General features: G+C 41.5%; 1 protein-coding gene across 1 annotated transcript in view; it reads right to left on the reverse strand.

The window, feature by feature from the left end:
- Enpep (glutamyl aminopeptidase) overlaps positions 1-22,940 on the reverse strand; it is a 67,897-nt gene that overhangs the window by 30,502 nt on the left and 14,455 nt on the right. The window contains exons 4-10 of the mRNA XM_057793236.1: positions 13,751-13,871; positions 11,636-11,790; positions 10,903-11,016; positions 8,142-8,276; positions 6,284-6,349; positions 2,108-2,173; positions 1,829-1,980 (exon numbers count right to left, since the gene is read on the reverse strand). Of these exons, the coding sequence (XP_057649219.1) occupies positions 1,829-1,980; positions 2,108-2,173; positions 6,284-6,349; positions 8,142-8,276; positions 10,903-11,016; positions 11,636-11,790; positions 13,751-13,871 (809 nt within the window). The remainder of the gene's footprint in view (positions 1-1,828; positions 1,981-2,107; positions 2,174-6,283; positions 6,350-8,141; positions 8,277-10,902; positions 11,017-11,635; positions 11,791-13,750; positions 13,872-22,940) is intronic.

Raw genomic sequence — 22,940 nt, forward strand, 5'->3', positions numbered from 1 at the left:
GTTAGTTGATGCTTCACAACCAGTTCTTAGAGGATATTTCACAGAGTTTGCTCGTTTCCACAAGATATGCCCATGGTGCCCAGGGACAAGCGACAAACAGTATCCCTGACATTGGGAAGAGAGACAGCCCTGGATCAGCTCCTAACCTTTTCTTATAGACGATGCCACTATGCCTTGCTGCTTCTCTGAGGGTCACCTCTTACTCAGGCACAAGGTTTTCCCATTTGTCTCCTTCATTTTGCCCATTACATTGTGTCTGGTTTATATTTTTGGAGACTCTCTCCCAAATTTACTTCGACTAAATTTTAGTCTGCCTTCTGTGTTCTCAATTTGCCTTTCTTAGACATTCTTTCTTAGATGATGAGCAAAATAGCTTTTCAAAAAAAAAATCTCTGAATACATTTCAAGTTTTTTTTCTATGTTTTTTTTTAAATATTTATTTATTTATTTATTATGTATACAATATTCTGTCTGTGTGTGTTTGCAGACCAGAAGAGGGCAGCAGACCTCGTTACAGATGGTTGTGAGCCACCATGTGGTTGCCGGGAATTGAACTCATGACCTTTGGAAGAGCAGACAATGCTCTTAACCACTGAGCCATTTCTCCAACCCCTTTTCTATGTTTTTTTGTTTTGTTATTTGCTTCCTAAATTATGTCCACAAAGTCAGGAATTTTTCATTCGTCTATCCACACAGGATTTAAGCTTTTATATTTAGAGACTTTTATGTGCTCTGACTTTCTATTGTCTACTCATATTTTAAAAGGAAATTGAGCTGATTATTGTTTTGTGTCTGCATGTATGCTGCATGTACCTGTCTGTGTGTAGACACACATGCAGTAGCACTTGTGTGAAGGTCAGAGGATGACACCAAGTGCTGGTTCTCACTTCCCACCTTATTTGAGACGAGGTCTCTCTATTATCCACTTCTGTGTATGCAGACTAGCTGAGGATCCCAGGATTCTTCTGCGTCCACCCCGCATTTTACCACAGAAGAATCGAGGTTACAGATGCTCGCATGGCCACACATGGGTCCTAGGGATTCTAATTCAGGCCTTCATGCTTACATGGCAAGTCTGTTACCAGCTGAATCATCTCTCAAGCACAAACTGATTTTTCTTGGGGTCAGGATGCCATCTCTACTGTAGGCTTTGGAAACAAGCATCTCCCGTGAGCAGGTCTTAGGGGAACCAGCCCACCTGCCTTGCATGTGCAAGGAAAGCTTTGCACTGGGGCCTCCACTGTGGAAGTCCTCGGCTGATCTCTACTGTTTTAGTCTATTTGGGGGGGGAAACAAGCCATCTGGATTGCTGCCCGCTGTCACTGCCAGATTCTGAGAGTTCTCTACAGCGAGGCAATGGCGATGATTGGGAACAAAGAGAGGGTGGAGGCCCAGCTGGCACAGTCTGGACTCATGACTCGATCTATTCTCAGCTTCCTTTCACATTGCTCTCTGTCTAGGGACGGGGAGACCCTTGTCATTATCCAACAGCATCTTTCCCTGTTCCCTTTGGGCCACTATTTCTCCTTCGGCCTTCCTCCAGCATTCCATACTGCCTACAGCTCTCCGCCATGCAAGTTCATCCCCATCACAGCTTGGTTTCTTCTGCTGTTTCTGTTCTTCTACCAACAGCGTCTAAGGAGAAGGGGTATAGCTGTGGATGCTCAGCCTGTCGCTTAGCGAGCTCTGGACTCTCTGTCGCCCAAAGGCCGTGCCTTTAGACTGTCACATGTCAACCACACAACGAGAGTAGGACCTGAGAATGCTAGCAGTATCTCTGCTGAATAATTTCTACTGTTCTTTTAAGTGTTTTGTCATAAAGCCTTACTTAAGTGCTGATGGTGGCTGGGAAGGATCAGCTTTGGAGTCCAGCAGAAAGCGTGCCTGCTTCAATTTCTGCCTTTCAGACACATTGACCACAGGGTAGCCCATCTGGTTAGTCCAGGTCGCCATAACTTCTTCCACTGGTAGTTCACTTGCCTGTTGTTGGAAACCAATGGAGAGCCATTAGTTTAGACATAAGGGGGAAGTTAAAGATTAGTGATATTAAAATGTAAATCACTTTTAAGTTGGACAAGGAAAATTTTGAGGGGGTCGCCTTCCTTACCTCTTTCAGTGACTGCCAAAAGTCTGAAGTTTTTGCATTCTTGAACTGGAATTTTTTCAGATACTCCTGTAAAAGATGAGCGCTTTAGATGCCAGCCTTGTTCCTCCACAGCCTCGTCTAGACTTCCCCTCGACTGCTCGTCCTGCGTCCATGGTATGAGATGAGACACAAGAAACCACACATTGTGGCTTTCTTGTAGAAAAATGTCATCAACAGACACTGCTATTTCGGTGTTGTGTGATTTCCTTATTATCAACCGTCCCTTCCATTTCTCAGCCGTGTAAAAGCTAGACACATCTTTAGCGCTTGAACTTTAGAAATGGCAGAGGCTAAATTTGTTGCACTAAGGAAATGAATATGTATGTAGTCTTCTGAATAGCGATAAAGATGGTTATGAGTAAGTGGGAGAAATTACTCACTGTGGAGAGTAAGTCTTTAATCTTCAAATACCTTTAAAATATAAATCTTTTAAATAAAAGGCTGCCCCTTTGTCAGTTCTAACCATAAGACCCCTCTGTGCGAGGAGACATGGGAATAGGCCCCCAGAGAACATTCCCAGTCTTTTCTCAATCCCATAGTTGGTCATTCCTGGGGTGTGGTCTTCCAGAGATCTGCCAGTGTTTGCGATCTCTGTCCCCATGGCTTTCCAGACCTGTGCCATCTAACACTTGGGAATCTTACCTAGAAAGCAAACTTTGACTAGTGCTCCCAGCGCTTAACTTTGTATGTAACATTGTATCTCTAAATTGCTCTAATGTTCCAGGAGGGTATATATCTAGGTCATATTATCTTCAGGATTCTTCTTTATTTTTGGGCACGTAAGGATAAAATAAACTTAGAATCCCAGAAGGACTCCAGCATCCCTGATGTCGGTTTGGAATACTGCCCCCGCGTTCTTTTGGTTAATTCACTTCTCAACACTACCACCAGAGGGCAGGCGAAGGAAGGCAGAGTGTGCCTGTGTCTGGTCTTTCTTCCAGACTCAGAAACTTTATAATAGCAGCTATAACTGTAGCTACAGATTCATGCAGAATAGTGCCCTTCGGAAACCATCTTGGAGGACCTCATTTGTTCAGTGGATGTTTGGTTATTGTTTTTCGTTTATTTTTGAGACAGGATTTCCCTGTGAAGTAGAAGTTGGCCTTGACCTTGTGTCTAACCCTCCAGCTAAATGCATTTTTTGGATACTTACAAGATCTTGAGCTGAGAAATAGGCAAGTCATCTTGGAGCTGGATATGAACTTAAATATTATTTACTACAATGCTCCTGTTTTTAGAGGTGAAAGAAATGGCCATGACCGAATGTCTGTGTCCTTGGAGGAAGAGAGACGCCCCTGAAACTCGTGGGCAAAAGACTGAGTGCTGGATCACTGTGGGTGGATTCATCGAGTTGTCAGGGTTTTTTCTTTACTTTAGTTTATTGTTTCTCATGAAGCAGAAGCTGAACTGAACTTTCCAGAAACACTGCTAAAATGTGCCGCTTTTGTTTTGTCTAGGTCAGAGTTCCATATAGTCTATACTAAGAATTTCTCTCCTTTTCCATTATCACAGTCTCATCATCTTTCTAGTCTAAATCACATGACAACCTGGGCCTTGCTCCCCTTGCTAGTTGGTTGGTTCTGGTGAGCACAAAAGAAAACTGAATGGTGTATGTTGTTAGTATCCTAGGAAGGAAAAGGCCTCCCCAGCTCAACCGTTCTTCTTTTCCAGGGATATTACTAATTCATTATAGTAGAACAAGAAAAGATATATACATTTCTCATGATGATATTTTGCTGCTAATGTCCAACCATGTATGTACTTTTAAAATGCGTAATTGCAGCCACGGGTCTTCCAGTTAATGGCAGCATCATTTTGCTGTGTAACATTGTACTTGGTGAAGAGAACACACATGCAAACGCAGATAGACAACTAGTCCACTCAGATTCTGCACTGGCCACCTTTTCTAATGGACGACCAGTCTTGACAGAAAGCTAGAATCTGTAAAAGAAAGTCCCTGAACTCCAGTTTCCCCAGACCATGGGATGTTGGGACAACAGCCACAGTGTGAGGACGAGCAGCTCAAGAGGGATTCTGATGAGAGCTTCAATGATAATGTGAGTGCTTCACTGATATCTGAAAATATCAGTTTGGGTTTGGGGTTTCTTTTTCCTATAAATTCACTCCACGGCACTATAATTGTATGAAACGTGTTGCCTATTATCCATTGTTCTGGGATAAATCTTTAGGATCATAATGATTAGAGGCTGTTATAACTTGAGCTTTATTAGTCCCAGGTGAGACTTTTAAAACTAGTGACTATAGGTCAGGCAGGTTAAAGAGGAGTGAGCATTTATTGAATGATTAGTGCAGCTGTTTATTTTAAGGGCTTTTTTGATAGTTCTCTACAAAACTTGACACAAAGGACCATTTAATTTAAAGTATCAAGAATGTGTTAGTTTAAGTGGCAAATTAAGATGAAATCTTTGCAAATAGAATTGTAACAGTCTTTGAAAGCAAGTTTTCTTTTTTCTTTCTTTTAAAAAAGATTTTTGTTGTTGTTTATGTTGAGGGTCGCACTCCAGAGCCTTGGATAGCCTAGAACTCACTATGTAGATCAGGCTGGCCTCGAACTCACGGATACACTTGTCTTTGCCTCCCAAATACTGGGATTAAAGGTGGACCCCACTGCACCTGGCTTCTTTTAAATTTCTAGTGCAACACTATATTATAGGTATTAACAAACTGCATACTATAGATATCCACTCAGGACAATCTACTGGATCACTGAATACGTGAAGAATTCTATAGGCCTGAGGACATAAGAGACAGGGCCGCCATGAAGATGGTCACAGTAGGGACGTGGTGACCATGGAGTTGGAAGCTCAAGGAAAGTTATATAAGCACACAGCCCCTCCCTTTGTGCCATTTGTCCTCACGGGACAACTTTTTAATCATCAAATTGTCCTTATGGGCACCCTAAATACTTCCTAAATCTTACTCTATTCTTGTTTTGGTAGGCACAGAGGCATTTTATGACAGCTCCCCACAGAGATTTCCTTTTGGGATATCAAAGAGACAGATAAATGCCATTCACAGAGACAAAGCCACACGGAGAGCGACTGGGGTAGTGGTGGCATTGTCCTGTAGTGGCATGATTCCTGGGAAACAAATGACAAAGAACTAGTAGTCAGTGTGGAAATTGTCTCTCTTATGTTCTGTGGGCCGCAATCCACCAGCAACAGCTTATCAAGTTCCCAGGTTAGCACAACAGGAGGTTGGAGGTTCCATTTCTAGGTTGAAATGGGCCCAACCAGATGATGGGGCAGTTAGAAGGACACATTGTAGTGACTTCAATAAAGGTCAGGAGACACTAACCCTGAGATTACTGACATAGGGTCTTTTAGAAGAATGAAAATGAACTGGAATGTCCAGTGTAGTGCCATGCTAACACAAGATGTGAGCAGAACATCAGAAAAAAAAATTCTTGTTTATCTTCCCAAAGGGAGCAAGATCTCCTTATTCACTGAGTTCATGAGAATATGGCTATTCATATCAATAATTTCCCAAATCAATATTAAGGAAAAGACCTTATATTTTCTTCATAGGAAGACTAGTAGAGACAGATTTAAGTGTCCATGCCATGCTTATATGAAGCCAATCATGTCCCCAGCCCCCCAAATTCTTACATGATGGCCTCAGAGCATCTGGAGGGCATCTGGTTGGTATGAGATAATGAGGGTTTGACCTCACAGTGAGATTCATGTTCTTACAGAAGATACAGGACTGCTTGTTCCCTGTGACATATAAGGACACAGCGGGGCTGTCTACAGAACAAAAACACCCTCACCAGGAACCGAAACGGCAGCACCGTGACCCTGGACTTCATTACCTCCAAGGCTGTGGGAAAGCGCATGTCTGTTGTTAAAGCACCTGGTCTACCCTGTCTTTCCATGGCAGCCCACTTGCAGACGGCGTGTGTAAAGAGTAAAGTCTCTCTAAGCAGTGCACTTGACCTGCTCCATGACATTTCTGGTCAGTGATCATTACCGAGCCCTAACTTGATGTGAAGTCACTGTTATCTCTTACTTATCTGTCCAAGTGAGGGAAGGAAAGAAAGCCGCTAACCCTAATTACCCGTGATTGCCAGCTTCGTATCAGTATGGTTGTACTTCTGCTACAACTGAGAAACCATACCTGACATCCTTTTTGAAATTTCTCTGGTGTGATCCAGTCTTCGAGCATTCTCAGAATAGAAGCTCCCTAGGATGAGAAAAGGCGACCCATTAAAGTCAGCACATTTCATGATTATATCCGAGTGTTTCTTGAAGAGCATTCTGATGAATTACATAATTATAGTACTGTAATTTCGGGCAAACAAACAAAAACCCCGAGACTTGACACCCTTCTGTGTGTGTTTTTAAATAACCAAGTGATAAAGAGATCAAATATGCCTTGCTACCAGTGACTCAAGACCCAAATGGTTATTGCACTTCCCCAAGTGGGTCGACAGGTGGCGCTTTGTTAATGAAAGAAAAAAATGGTCTCCTTGGCAATTCTTAGGCGAAGCACTAATTTCAAGGTAAAATTATGGCAAATTATTAAATCTACCTCCACATAAGAGACAATAAGTATATTTAACAGAAGGAAGTACAGAGGGAAAGTAATGTATTAAATAGTATGAATAGATACAAAATGTAGCCACAAAACCAAAAGCAGTTTGTTTCATTTGGTTTTATAGATCTCGGGAATTTGAGGAATGTCCTGATTTCCAGATTCTTCCATGTGGGTTAATACGAAGGCACACTACGTCTAAGATTTTAAGATAAGTTTTCAAATAATGTACCCGAAAAATATTACTTCCCACTTAACTTGCTAGTTATTACTACATTTCCCAATTATTTTAAACTGCATTTGGACACGGCAAGAATAAGGCTTGGAAACATATTTATTTCTGACAGTATTTTAGCCTCTGGAGTACGCAGGACTTAGAGCCCGAGGCTTCCTTTGTGAGTTACCAAGACAGATAATCATTTAAAAGAAGACAGAAAAGACGTTGTGGGAACAATATGTGAAAAAGTTAAAAAAAAATTATGGCACCAACATCAAATAATAACTGTTTCTCATTTAAGCTGATTTGATACATATTCATTTTGATAATTATAAGTAAACACAACTCTGTCAGGGTTCATCCAAGATAACAGCAGCACGGATATAGGCCGATCCAGGAGGAACTGAGCTAGGAAGTTACCCAAATAAAGATATCAATTATATTATATTTTTACAAGTCTGAAATATGTGTGGAGGAGACACTGTGGGCGGTATGTATTGTGAGAGAATGTCCCAAAAGGCTTGGGCGGACCGTTCTCAACTAGAGCTCCTCAAGTTTCAGTGGCTAAAAACTGCCTTGTCTAGCAGACACAAACACAGTTATCTTCAACTAACTCTCTCTCTCTCTCTCTCTCTCTCTCTCTCACACACACACACACACACACACACACTAGAATATCTGCTCTGAACATTAAAGTGCTCTCCTGTTGAAAGTGCCCATGTAGATGGGTTTCCTCACAGACCACACAGCAAAAAAAGTAAGATCTATCATCTTTCAGAAAAATCAAGAACGGGCTGGTGGGATGACTGAGTGGGGAAGGGTGCTTGCGGTCAAGCCTGGCAACCTGAGTTCAATTTTCCATATCCCCAAGATGAAAAGAGAAAAGCTGCCCTGCTCTCCACGTTTACATATATGGCCCCTCCACCACAGAATAAATTTTAAAAATTAAAGAAAGCAATTAAATTGGATGTTTAAGGGATAATTGCTTATTTATCAAAATGAAAGTCGTTTTAAACAATAATGGGGAAAAGAAATTCGTTTCTGTGTCATCAATTCCTTCGCCTGCAAAATATCAACTATTTACTATTCAGTCCTGACTATGTTCTCCACTCTTTTCCAGAGCTCACAGCAGAATCAAACCTTTTCTTACAAACAATTTGTTGGACATGTACTGAACGTCAGTAAATAGGGAGATGTTCAAAAGCAGCGCCGCGCACCTCCTACCTTGCTGTATGAGATTCCATCAAACACAGACGTTATTTCAGCGGGAGTTGACACTGTGACAACCACTGGATGAGAGGACATCAAGGAGTCGTCTTCCTGCACCGGTAACACGTCCTCAATCAGCACCTGACTGAGCTGGAACGACAGAAAGCAAAGGAGGGCAGCTCGTCCTTCGGATCGCTTCCCACTTACACCATCGCGTGTCATCAATGTGGAGGAAAGAAAAGAAAACGACCCCAATCGTACAATGTGGTCTCTGGGTCTTCACATGAATCCCCTCCCAGAAGCTGCTCCACGCTGGTTTGGTCGTCTAGCTAGAACGCTTTTGACTCCTGTATGACAGACCCAGCAATATCTACGCCTGCTGCTGCTATGCTGCCCTTGAAACTGGACCACACTCTCTGAGTTTCCAGTCTGTGTAACGGGAATGATGTCAACACACAGGGTGGTTGTGAAAATTCAGAGGCAGAGAGTTGACTGGCCACAGTTGCTTTCTTTTACTTGTCATTGGAATATGGAAAACTCCTAACTAACCACAGGAAACCCTGACTCGTTCTATGGTTCCAGTGATCAGTATGATTTAGTCTTGGTTTTTTTCTCAGCCACGTCGAGCGGGTATGGCCCTGCAGTATGGTTAACCTTCCGGGTTGAGAACACAGCCTCTCTATCTTCTTGATACATCACTTAAACAAGCTCCCTGACTCACTAGCAGTCCGAGCACCTTCTCTTTGGACTCCTGCACAGGATTCAGACTCCAGTTCAAGGACAGCAGCACCTGACATAGTGCCTGGAACTCAGGGGAAGCCAACAAAGTGGTTATCATTGCTATTTTGATTAATATGGAGTAAGATTCTGAAAAACCACTCCATTAAACTAGTACTACTTTTTTAAAGATCAAAAGTTTTATTCCTTCTGTTAATTTAAAATATTTCTGAAAGGGGAACTTGTGTATAAAATTATGACATTTGAGTGTTAGTATGTTATAATTTCATACAAGTGTTTGATATAGGTAGGACGGCAAGGTATTTTAGAAGGAAAAAATAAAAGACAAAAAGAGTAGAGGAGAAGGGGCGGAGCAAGAAATATTCCAAACCAGAAATGCCTAAAGCACACTCCCTAATTTACTTTGAAAAATAGAAAAACTGCCGGGCGGTGGTGGCGCACGCCTTTAATCCCAGCACTCGGGAGGCAGAGGCAGGCGGATCTCTGTGAGTTCGAGACGAGCCTGGTCTACAAGAGCTAGTTCCAGGACAGGCTCCAAAAACCACAGAGAAACCCTGTCTCGAAAAACCAAAAAAAAAAAAAAAGAAAAAGAAAAAGAAAAAGAAAAATAGAAAAACTGATTTGCAAAAATTGTTTCTTTCAGCAATCCAGTCTCGAAAAACCAATATATAATATATATATATAATATATAGTAATGACTGCTGTGGACCACAGGAGTCAGTTTCTCCCAGGAATGTGGCCACGGAAAGCTACCCAAGCTCCAGCAGTTCGTCCTACACCAACGTGTTGCTTTGTTTAATTAACTTTAGTTTCATTTTGTTTCTTAAAGGACATAAAATTGTGAAGGGGAAGTGGGGGCAGGGGGTAGAGGAGGAGACAGAAGGCAAAGAACCCAGGTAGAAAAAAATTACTTTTTAAAGATGAAAAGAAAACAGTTACAGACTGTTGAGCCCCAAGAAAGTTAAACTTCTGTTGGATGGTGTTTTTCTTAATTTTAAAATTTGCCTTTAGTAGACTTTTACGCTACTTAGGATACACTAAAGTTTAGGAGTCATTTAAAATTACATTCAGAAGTCAGAAAAAGATTTTTAAAAAAACCCTCCAAGTTAAGTAATCCTGTTTATTTTTTATCAAATTCACACAGAAGGCTAATCCCCTTTGAATACACTTTATTGTTCATCTTTACAACAACCCAGCGAGGTAGTTCTTTCTGTCGTCTCTTTAAATGATACAGACAAGGTAATTAAACATTACTCACTGTTAAGAACAGTTGTTCCAGTAGAGGGCAGTATTCTACATACTTTACAGCTATCTACCTCTATACAGAGCTAGGGATACACATCTCCAGCGTGTACATACATGCATATATACATACAGTCACAGAAGAATGCTCACATGATCTAAAGACAGACAAGAAAGCCTAACTTTCCTAAAGAAAATTCGGTAGCATTTCTGGAAACTTTTATCCCAGGTCCCTCGCGGGCACATTGTGTGACTATTCACTAAGCAAGCATGCAGTGCGGGAACTAGGAAGCTTACTTGACACAGAACAACACTCTCATTGGATGTTAAAGGGAGGCCTGACTCAGAGGTGACACCTTGTTCATGACCACGTGTCCTGCTGTGTATCTAAGAGATGATGAGTTAGGATTCGATCTGGTATCTGACCGCTAAGTAGATCCTTCATCTCTTTACCACACTCCAGCAATCTGCTTGGGTAAAGTAGCTAATGGAAAAGGACTACTTCTGAGGGCAGCACTATATTCGCTGAATGAAAGGCGGGCATTTTCTACTCTTCCTTCTCCTACACCCCTCCCTTCCCGACAGGTGTTTGTCTATGACTCCCAACTGGCTCAATGACTGGATAAAGGCTCCTGGCAAAGAACAGCTCAGGGGAAGCCACCGGCCCCATCCTATCCTCTCCACGGACACCTGTGACCGCCATAGTACTTGACCCTGACCCAAGACCTCCTTCAAAGGCTTCAGTCCAGTTTCCACTAAGAAAATATGTTCAAGAGAGTTTGTGTTTAAGACTCACCATTTCCCAATCTTTCTCTGCATGGTTTACTCCCAAGAACTCGAAGAAAGAAGCAAATCCTTCATTCAGCCACAAATCATCCCACCAGTCCATGGTCACAATATTTCCAAACCACTGGAATAAGAAGCAAGGAGGAAGTAGTCAGACGTTTATCCTTGTGGTAGAAAGATGCGTAGGAAGCTTTGTAGCATGGATTTGTAGCTGATGTAGAAGTGGCCAACGCTGAACCTAACAAATGCTTCACACTTTATCTTGATCTGAGAATGTTAAACTCTCCAGTTTATTCCCATATTTTAAGGAATATAAAATGTTATAGGACAGTCTCTTGTGTGTTTATTAAAGGCAAAACAGTCTAAAGCAGTGGTTCTCACCCTTCCTAATGCTGCGACCCTTTAATACAGTTCCTCACATTGTGGTGACGCCCAAGTGTGAAATTGTTTTCATAATTTCATAATTATGAAACTGCTATTTTTCTGCTGTTATGAATTCTGATATAAATGTCTGTGTTTTCTGATGGTCTTAGGTGACCCCTGTAAAAGGGTCATTTGGTGCCCCCCCCAGGGGTCACTAGAAAGTTTCTGTACAGATCAAGGTTAGTGAAGGCTGATTGGTTTCCAGACAGCATTTTTCTGAGCTGCCCCTTCCCACTTCTCTATTCAACCACACTTTGTATTACTGCTATGTAATACAAAGGACAGTTTTAAGAGACAGTAGACTTGCTTCAGGCCCGTACCTGGTGTACAAGTTCATGGGCAATCACACTGGCCACTCTTTGTTGGTTGGATGAGGCTGATTCGTTGGGGTCAAACAGCAGGTTTGTTTCCCGGTAAGTGATCAGTCCCCAGTTTTCCATGGCACCGGTGCCAAAATCAGGAATAGCGATTTTATCTATGGAAAAAAGACAGCCCAGTGAGAAACGGATTCTTTCCACGTGTTCATAGCGTTTCTTACCAAATTAGGTTATTTGGATGACTTTTTTAAGGCTAAAAATAATTTCTCAAAGTGAGAAACAGGAATCATTTATGCAAACATTTTGGTCCTAATGCACTCGGCATTCCCACGGAGCAGTTCCTCTAGGCTCCAGACTTCAATGGGTCATCCCCTCCCCCCTTTTTTGCTTAATGGTTACATGACTTTTTCCCCCCAAAGCCCGTATAATTTTATGTCTTTCTTCTCTGCACAGTGCTTCATTTTTATTATGTCCCCATCCCCCATTTATCACCTCGGTTATAAACAGCACCTGTTTGGGAGGTGTACTGTTAGGAAGAAAGAAGTCTTTCCATGAGGACTGAGAAAGACAGACCTTATGAGTTCATGAAAACAGCTCACACGTCAAGGCCATAGACTTTAGAAACCCCACTACCTCCAATGCTATACAATATGAGGACAGTGACTCTCAATCCATCTACTGCCGCTTCCCCTTGCCATCCCTAAATTTTTCTCCAGTTCTAAAATGTTGCATGCTACATGAATTTTTATCTTTTGTGTTCTCTAAATTTTAGACAGAGCCATCCAAAAAGAGGATGCAGTGTTGGGTACTTCCATATTAAATTGAAAAATTAAATAGAAAAATGTTGGTTAGTGGGAAATAGAGCTTCTCTGGACAATGAACTATAATCTGAATGCCATTTTTTATTACTACTATAATTTAAATGAGGAGCAAAATCCAAAAAAGTTAAATTACTTTCTAGCATGTGAGAAAAGGGCCTTTCTGGTTACAATAAAATTTCTTAAAGATTTTTATAGAAGAATAAAAAGTATATATCTTCAGTAGAAATCAACTTAACAGCGATTTTCTTGCCATGCTGTGATTATGGCATAAGAATATCACTAAAGATTGAGAAGGTATTTTTTCACATGTTGGAAAGTATAATTTACACAAATCTTTCTGCAAATGAAAGTAATATCTCCTCTGGTGAATACAGACATTATAATTAATTGACATCAACTTGATTACCCTTTGATATAAATGAGGACACCATTTCCAAAGACCTCTATTACCCAGCTAATTCTGAAAGTGTTGAAGATGCAGAGAAAAATATACGGTGAGAAAAGAGAAGAGGAGGAGAAAGGAGGGAATTGGTGTGGGTCCTGCATCTCGGGTCATCCTGATCACTACAAGTGAGGAGAAGATGAGAAGACCCATGGATTTGGGTTCCCCATTCTTTCAAAATTTCCCTTCTGACTATGGAAAAATAAATAAATAAATAAATAAAAACTTACTTATCTTTCTGTCTCCTCTAATAACTGCTAAGCAACATAAAAGTCCATTGAGGAGAAACTGAGGCATGCACACACACAGGGCAATAGAGCCTTTCTTTTGCCTTCCACAGGATTTATTATGGCGGTAGGAGCTGGATAGGGAAGTGGGTTCTTGGTTGGTTCAAGTTACACCTTCCTTACAAGTTCTTCAAGGGACTTAGAGTTTTACTCAAAGCAGCCACTTAAGCTTGTTATTAAAGTGCTTCTGCTCTTGATGGAGGCTCCATCATTTGGACTACGGTCCTTCCGTGCTTCACAGAAAACACGCCTCTCTCCGTATTAGAGGGAAGAACACTCTGGAAATGGAACACTGATGCTTCTTCCAGAATTTTCTTCCCTCTAATACGGAGATTGCAAATCAAAGATGGTATCTTCATCACATGAGAGTAGAGAAGGCCTAGACATTTTAGAGGAACCTAGAATGGATCTTTGGGCTTGTGGTAAATGTCAGACATGTAGCACCTGTAAAAAGACTCAGGAATGATCAGTAATCAATGGTAATCTAATTAGACAGTCTAGGTTAACTCAGGTAAAATAAACAAAAACAAAGGCAGCTTAAAATGAGGAGATGAAAGCATTTTCTCACCCAGTTTAGGAAGAGAATAGTTCATAGCAAAGTATTCTTCAAAATAATCAAACACAATTTTAGTTACGTTCGCAGCGTACTCCGCCGTTTGAGCTTGCTCCGGCTGGACATAAATACTGAGCTGGTAAACAAAAGACAAACATTCAGGGAGGTGAATCTTCATTGATAAAACACATGCACAAAGTGAAACATGATACCATCGGAAGAAGAAGGCCTTTGGATCAGAGCATCTAGATTGAACACCAAGCCTCCTTCATAGTAGGCTCATCCCCAGCAGCTTTGTGCAGCCTTGGGCAGATGACCTCGCTGCTCTCAGACTTGGGTGAAAGGTCACTAAGATATAACTGTGTGCCATTAGTAACTAGAAATAAGTAAATAAATAGGAACAGTGCCCCAGACATTAAAAGATATTATCACTTTTTTGTATTTAAAATGTGTGTTGTCTGGGGTGGGAGAGATGGCTCAGCAATTAAGAACACTGACTGCTCCTCCACAGGACCTGGGTTCAAGTCTCAGCACCCACAGGGTAACTCACAACTGCCTATGAGTCCAGTGCCAGGAGATCTGACATCCTCAACACAGACGCACCTGCAGTCAAAACACTAATGCACATAAAATCAAATTAAATGAATCATCTTTAAAAAGACTAAAAAACAAAACACAGCCCTATGTATCTGTTTACATTTCCTAGTATCCTCTGACTTGTCTTGTTATGCGGTTCCTTGAAACAAATTCATTCTGTTTTATTTTTCATCTAAGGTGCGTTTGACTACACATTTCCTCTTTGGGATAGTCCACTGTTTTTTTAATTGGCTGTAGCCATGTTTCTATTTTACTCCCTGAACCTTAAATATGATGACCTAACTTTTCCCAAGATAGAGTGAGTAAGCTTCATCAGTTTTCTGAGTTGCAAGGATATTGTTTTATGCCTCTATGACCTAATTTACGAATTAAACTGAGTACTGAGTGCAGACATTTTTTTCCAATTCTAATCATGCACGACTTTATTAAGAAAGGTTAAGTAAGAATCCTTCTAAGCAGACGAACAGACGCTCAGGAACCTTCTTGTTGCTTAGTAGTTTTCCGTGAGTGACAGAGAAACAGCGCTTCATCTGGCAGTCTGTCTGCTACCTCAGCAAGAAAGTCAGATGAAACGCTGGCGTGGGCTAACCCGGAGACCTGACCCAAAGCCCTCGGGCAAAGACCGATGCCGTCATCATAGTAAGTTCAAGACCATTGACCCAGCGAGACCAGATGATTCAAGATTAGAAAAACACAAGAGAGGGAGATGAAACCTACTCATTTCCTGTTCCCACTGAATTACTGTAAGTGATATTCATTTGGACACACGCATCCGAGCCCATTTCTTAGAAGAGAGCTCTGGCCACAACCTAAAGGACAAATGATGAGAGAATGTCCCTTATGTGGAGTTCTCACCTCTTTTGCATAAATAGAAATGAACTCCCACCACGGTCAGTGACCCCCTCCCATTCCTTAAGGCTTTTAGTTTTTACTTGTCAGAGAGAGGAGATAATCCATTCCTACCACCCTCTCCTGTCCTCTTGGTAAGCTATGGCATGCCTGCTCCAAGCAATGACTAAACCTAAGGATCTAGCTGGTAGCCACTGGACAGAACAACAGAACCTGGCCATGAAAAATCAAAGCCAAACCGGGTGGTGGTGGTGCACACCTTTAATCCCAGCACTTGGGAGGCAACATTCATTCACTGGGAATTGGAGCAGTTTTTTTCTCACGTGTTTCTAAGAGAACCTCCCTCGCCCATCCCCACACAGAAGAGTGCATTGTCTGCACCCAGCTAGACACAGATTTCCTGTCACCTTTACAGACAACCACTGCAGGTCATATTTTTTAAAACACAGATTCGCTTTAATCCCAGCACTCGGGAGGCAGAGGCAGGTGGATCTCTGTGAGTCTGAGGCCAGCCTGGTCTACATGAGCTAGTTCCAGGACAGGCACCAAAGCTACAGAGAAATCCTGTCTCAGAAAAAAGCAAACAAACAAACGAACACAGATTCAGTCAATGAGCTAAGGAACCACAGGACAGCATGCTGGTCGTCTGTCACAATCCTTGTACTGGCTCCACAATCCCTTATCTATAATCATAACATCTGGAGAATCCTCAAGATTTTGCATTTAGCCAAAGCACACTCATGAGTATATTTTCTCTGTCGTGTGTTAGAAACATATTTCGACATGGAAGATTTTGTGAACACAACAACTCAGTTGTCATTTGAAGCCCATGCGTGATGTATGCAGCACCCATTCAGTTGCAGACCACCTGTGCTGGTTTGATTGAGGACTTAGGACCACACCATCCCTTCTGCAGACATCCTCACCCCTGCTCCCTGACTGTGGCATTGGCATGCCCCATTCCTGCACCTTCTCCTTCCTCTGGGCTTCAGCAGACATTAACCTTTCTCTGGCTTCTTAGCACATGTGCCCAGAACAAAGTCTCCCTGAATCTCCACCACTTTTACTAATGGTTCTCCTCTTTCCAGTTCACACGCTTGCTCTCAGGGAACCTTTTAATGGTTAAATATGAAGTTTAAAATCTTTATCAGTAAATGGAAGAATTCAAAAGCCTAACTGTAGAGCCTAAAAACATCTATTTTCTAAAGTAGAGCACCTTCTCAGAGGAAATTAAATTCCTGATACATACCACTACTTCAGAGGACTAGCCCCACCTCAAAACACTAAGTCTACCACACGGTCTGGACTTTCAAAACTCACATCGGCTCGGCCATTATTCTAGTTGCTTTTCTCTTATCATACTGGACCCTCTTATAAAGCAGGCTTAATATTTTAATGCCTCATCTGTTTTATTTGCTGTGTATGAGTGTTTTGATTGCACGAATGAGAGGCTTGGCATGTCCTGTGTACCATGTGTATGCCACGTGTACCCGAGGAGGCCAGAAGGAAATGTCAGATTCCCTAAAGGTAGGTGGTGGTGAGCAGCGAATGTGAGTCCTCCAGGGCAACAAGTGCAGTCAGGTGGTTTGGCGCACACCTTTTATCCCAGCACTCGGGTGGCAGCAGTGGGTGGATCTCTGTGAACTCAAGGCCAGCCTGGACTACAGAGTGAGTTCCAGGAGGGCCAGGGCTGCACAAAGAAACCCTGTCCTGGAAAGAGAGAGAGAGAGTAACAAGTGCTCATAACCATTGTGCCAGCTCTCAGCCCCATAAGTAGGTGTTTAGATTTTATGTCTTTCCAGTGTCTCCAGCAATTTGAGGGGTGAGACCTAAGCTCCGGAGGGTTGCTAGCTAGCGGATCGCTGTCTCTCACTTCACGTGTCTCTTTGTTAGACTCGATCATCATGACTGACCAACTTTTCCTAGAACAGCTTAATGGATCTTTACACCATCTTCCCCCTCAGTTCCTGTTTATGTCTCTAAACCTTAAGCTTTGCACACACCTCATCGGTGTTTACCTACGAGCGTCACCGCAGGAGATGCTCTCGGGCCTTCTCCTGCAAGGAGCTTGTCACGCTACATGTCAGTCCTGTGAATTTTGCACCACTGCTAATAGAATGCCGTATTTTATGTAACTTCTGAGTATTTTACTGAGAGTCTTACACAGATCATGTTCCCACAACCTCTTAACCACAATCAGAAAATCCACAGAGTTCTGAAAATCAAAACATCATCTATCTGAGCTAATTTGGTACTATCACCTGACCTGAACTGATAACTGATAGATGGATTTTCATATCTTCCCTTTTCCCCATTTATATTGCAAATGCATATAGATATATGGAAAATACATCTATCCTTCTATCTATCAATCTATCTATCTATCTATATATATATAGCACATGTATAGGTAGAGATAATTAAACTATGCACACACACACACTGTTTAATTATCAAGTCCCGCGAAATGTATCAGTATTTGAAAATCAAGCCTTCATGCACATCCTAACACACGATTTCTAGCATAAACCAGCTCCAGAGATGTAGACATTTCCTTAAAATCTGAGAGTTCAAAGGAGATTTACAAGTAAAAGTGTGAACGCTGGCAAGTGAAGAGAAGCGTGCGGTGACTCAAGTGAGAAAAGCTTCCCCAAGCTCATGTTTGAATACGTGGTCCTCTGTGGGACCGTTTGGAAACAAGTGGCCTTGTTGGAGGGCGTGTATCACTGGGGATGGGCTTTTTCACACGCCTCCTGCTGCCCCCACTGTTCTCTCTGCCTCACGCTTATGGCTGGAGATATGAGATTTCAGCTGCTCCACCCACTCAGCTTCATTAGGAAGACAATGAAATGTTGAGGCTGTATGCATTAAACACACACACATATACATGAATTACTAACACATGCACAAAACAGGTCATAAAATAGGAAACGGAAAATGAGAGCTGCTGAAATCCTAAGAAAAGGCTGTGGATTAGTCAATTGTGTTATATAAATATTCATTTCTTAGTTTTAAAGAAGGAATGATAAATAGTCATGTATGGTATTGACACAGTATAGCAAAGTGTGAATTATTTCAAAATACAGTGTTAAAATATACTCCATTATTAAAACAGCATTTTCTAGTGAGATAATTCTTATGAAGTGAAATGCAAAGGTTAAGATCCCAGCCCAGTTAAAACCTAGGGCTGGAGAGATGACTCAGTAGTTAAGAGCGCCGGTTGTTCCTCCAGAAGACCCAGTTTCAATGCCTTGCACACACATGGTGGCTCACAGTCAGATGTAACTCAAGTTCTGGGAATCCAACGCCCTCTTCTGGCTTCCATGGATACCAGGCCCCCACATGATATCCAAACAAAACACTCATTTGCATAAAATAAAATAATAATTAAAAGAACTTAAAGCCTTCCTAAATATAGTCTATTTCTTTGAAATAGACAGATAAAATCCAGCGGCCAACATAGTCTTTGACGAAGCATTTTTTTTTTTTTTTTTGATTTTCGAGACAGGGTTTCTCCATAGCTTTTGGTTCCTGTCCTGGAACTAGCTCTTGTAGACCAGGCTGGCCTTGAACTCACAGAGATCTGCCTGCCTCTGCCTCCCGAGTGCTGGGGACGAAGCATTTTCATTTAGAAACCAGTGAACTAAGATGAGAGTGACAGAGAAATCTAGTGCAAGTAGCCCGGCTTCATCCGCAGGAGGAATTCGGGACACACTGATTTGGGAAATGTCCTTCCACACTTTGGGGAAGAAAACTCAGTACAGTCTCTGAGAGTTACTGGAGTTGCCAGGACTGTAGCATATATCTACACTGATAGACACTCTGATTTACTCCTTCACTAGGAAAGCCAAGGGCACTCCCCAACAAGGTAAATACTCCTTTTTATATATGCTTCTTTACAAAAGACAGGAGCCAACTGCCCCAAAAACATTTAACTTGGCCTGGACTTGATTCTTTGGAGCTTGCTACAAGGACAATACATTCTGGAAAAGCTACTGTACATCAACTATGTCAGAGAAGGCACCGCAAACCTACTAACAGGAAATTATTTCATTTGTGACAGTTTGAAAATTTAAATTTGTCTCAGTTCCTGTTTTCTTCTAAACTATCTATTAAATTGGTGCTTAAGGAAAAAATAAAACAATATATTTAAATCCAAATTGTTTCTATATTTGAAAATGAGTTGCAATATATCTAAGTGAAACTCTGAAGCAGAAATATTTCTAATAATATTATTAGTAATTCAGCTAATATATGTAATTACGATGTGACTTCTAGAAGGACGATGGCAGTTTTTACACCCACAGCTGTACAGTTATTTCACACAGCTAAAACATCATATACTTTCTCTATACTGTGCCAGGTTCAGGGTCAGTAGGTTGGTCTGTTTTCCTAAGGTGATATCATTTGCTACAAACCCTTAACCAATCAACTAAATGCCAAAAAGCCTCAGGAGGGGGTTGTTTGCCAAGAGCTAGAAAAAAAAAGGAAACAAGAAAGGAAGGGAGGGAGGGAGGGAAGGAGGGAGGGAGGGAGGGCATCTTTCTATTTGTGCCTAGTCAATAGTTACAAAACTACTGTAAGTAATCCTTCAAATTTCTCTTTTTATTCTTTTTTTTGACATTCAGTTGATTGAATAAAAACACAACTACTCTTCCAAAAGAAAAAAAGAAAGTACAGAAAATCAAAAGTTTTCTGAGCTATCCTGAAACTCCATATAATTTATTCTCACACATAGGGAAACACTTTATTTTCAACCAACAGCGCCACTACTGATGCTCACTGTGTCCTTTCTTCTGGTTACAGTAAATTACAGACCTCAAGTTGCTGATAGTGGATGGGAAGGAACGCCTGTCAGAGGGTCGACTATCTACAGCTCACCGGGTTTAATGAGTGTCCCAGATTCACGTGTTATATAGTAGAAACCCATTGAACGGTTGACAGCGGGTTAATGTACCAGAGCTGTATTGTCAGAAACGGTGTAGATAAGAATGGCCATCGGCTTCACTCAGTTTCTCTGAAGAATGCCGTGTGCACGGCAATGATCTAGTTCCATCCTTAAAGGGTTTACTGAAGAAGTAACAGGACTTCGGGTCCATATGGTGCAGGAAACGGTTCTCTGCCGCACCTTCAGAGATCCCAGCATGCAGCAGTGGTGGGTAAAACACAAAATGGGAAGCCCATTCCACGGAGCAGGCTTTAGCTGATGCATCTCTGCGGAAGTTGTGATGAGAAGCAGTGGGTGGAGTTGAAGCAATAGCTTCCCGAGTGGGTACAGGACCCCACCCCTAACCAAGAAGCTATCTGTAATTGATACCCACTGGCTAAGGAAAACCAGGTTTTCTTCAATGGTTTATAACTGTGTCTATCAGTCACACTCCAGGGCAGGCTCCATGCCCAGGAGTAACCAGCCAGTCAACACAAAATAGGTTCCATTTTTCTCTTTTTTCCCCCTGGTTTTGTTTAGTTTTTCTGTGTGTGTGTGTGTGTGTGTGTGTGTGTGTGTGTGTGTGTGTAGTTTTGGTTCCACTTTTGGATTTGTTTTTATCATTTTACCTTATTAGTCTTTGATTTGTTTATTTTTATTTTCATTTCTGTGTTTTGTTTTTGAAAGTGAGAGAGAGTGGGGAACTGAGAGGAAGATGTTAGGTATAAGATGATAGATGATAGATAGATAGATAGATAGATAGATAGATAGATAGATAGATAGATAGATAATAGATAGATAGATAGATAGATAGATAGATAATAGATGGATAATAGATGATAGATAGATAATAGATGATAGATAATAGATGGATAATAGGTAGATAATAGATAGATGGATAGATAGATGGATAGATTGGATAGATGATATAGATAGATAGATGATAGATAGATAGATGATAGATAGATAAATAGATAGATAGATAGATAGATAGATAGATAGATAGATAGATGCAGTTGGGTGGGGAGATGTGGAAGACATTGGAGAGATTAGGGGAGGGGAAAACATGATCAAAATACATTATATAAAAAAGAATTTTAAAAAAGATTTGTTAGCCTTGAATTTGAAAGGGAGTTAGAGGGACTATGGAAGGGCTTGAAGGGAGAGGACATAGTAAGGGTTGGAGGGAGGAAACAAAAGGAGAAAATGACATAATTACATTCAATTTAAAATGTAAAATTAAGCCGGGCGATGGTGGCGCACGCCTTTAATCCCAGCACTCGGGAGGCAGAGGCAGGCGGATCTCTGTGAGTTCGAGACCAGCCTGGTCTGCAGAGCTAGTTCCAGGACAGGCTCCAAAGCCACAGAGAAACCCTGTCTCGAAAAACCAAAAAAAAAAAAAAAAAAAAAAAGTAAAATTATTTTTAAAAAATTGAAGCACGTGTAAGATGATGTAAGAATGTATAATGTCGTAAAGGAGCAAATCTTTGTAATAGAGAGCACTAGTACATAAGGGGCAATAAGTTTTAAGTGGAGAATTGTTTTCCTCTCTTTTTAAAAATATATTTAGGTAAAATAATCTAGAAAAATTCCAAATGACAAATATTTGTGCCCATGATCTAGGAAAACCCATACATGGAAGAGTCCATCAATGTAATACAGGAAAACCAGTATGGGGGAGAACCTATCAATGGGGTGAAAGGTTATGGAGACCTTTATTCACCTCTGTCTGAGAATCACTTAAGAGGACAGGAAGGGAGTCAGAGAAATGCAGGATAGAAACTGCCAGGGCAAGGTGTCATTCATGAAGCTAGACTGACTGCCTAGCTGACTGCCGGACTGCCTAAGTCATTCATGATGCTGGACTGCCCGATGGCCTAACTGTTCTGTCTTACCTCATTCATGATGCTGGACTACCTGATTGCCTAACTGCAATGTTAGGTAATTTTTGCAACAAATTGATTGTAACACATTTTTAAAGGGTTATAAGACTTAGGTAAGTTTCTTCTTTGTCACACTTCCGTGGACCTATGGAGGCTGCTTTCCTAGCGCTTCTCTCTGGAGTTACACACCGAGAGAGCTTTCTTCTGGGGTGCCGACATTAGCCTTCCATCCAGAGAAAAGGAAGGAGCTTTGTGAAGCGTTAGAGTCAACATTAAGTGCTTCAGGTCCTCAGAAAAAGTTCTGCTCAATTTTTAGGAGACCACCTCACTGTGTACCAGAAGATGAGGGTAAGGCGCCCCCTAGCTCCAGCTCCGGGTCACTTTGTTGAATTCTGACTAGAGGATCTGGGGAATTTCAGAAGGCAGTTGAGGTCTCTTGTGACCTAGGTGGTCAGAAAGGAATGCCACAACAGGAGACCCTTGCTCCCCTTCCAAAGTGCAAAAAGTGCTGCCTGTTTTAGAAAGAACCTTCTGCTGCCAGCTTTCTCAGGGGAGCCGTTTAAGAAGTATTTACCACTGCTGAGAATCTTCGGCAAAACTGTATTTTCCACTACGCTGCTCCATCTCTTTACTTGAAATCCATCTTTAGAATCTAGCCAAAAGCTGCTACATACCGCAATGACTCACCCAGCCAGCAGAACTGCTCAGGGAACAGTGAAAGGAGTCATCCGGAAACTCAAGCTCATAGTTGCTATCAGGAAAGTCACTAAGAGAGTAATGTCCTCTGCTGGCTGCCTGGCTGCAGTCTTACTCGTAAAATTATATGAGCAGAGAGGAATTGCTCAGCCTTTCTGCCTTGTCTTGATGTTCTCTTCAAAAAAAAAAATGCTAAGAATGTAATCATATTGTAAAAATTAATGTGAAAAACACCTGTATGTGACGGAGTGTG

This window comes from Chionomys nivalis, chromosome 18 (assembly GCF_950005125.1).
Source record: "Chionomys nivalis chromosome 18, mChiNiv1.1, whole genome shotgun sequence".
Lineage (NCBI taxonomy): Eukaryota > Metazoa > Chordata > Mammalia > Rodentia > Cricetidae > Chionomys > Chionomys nivalis.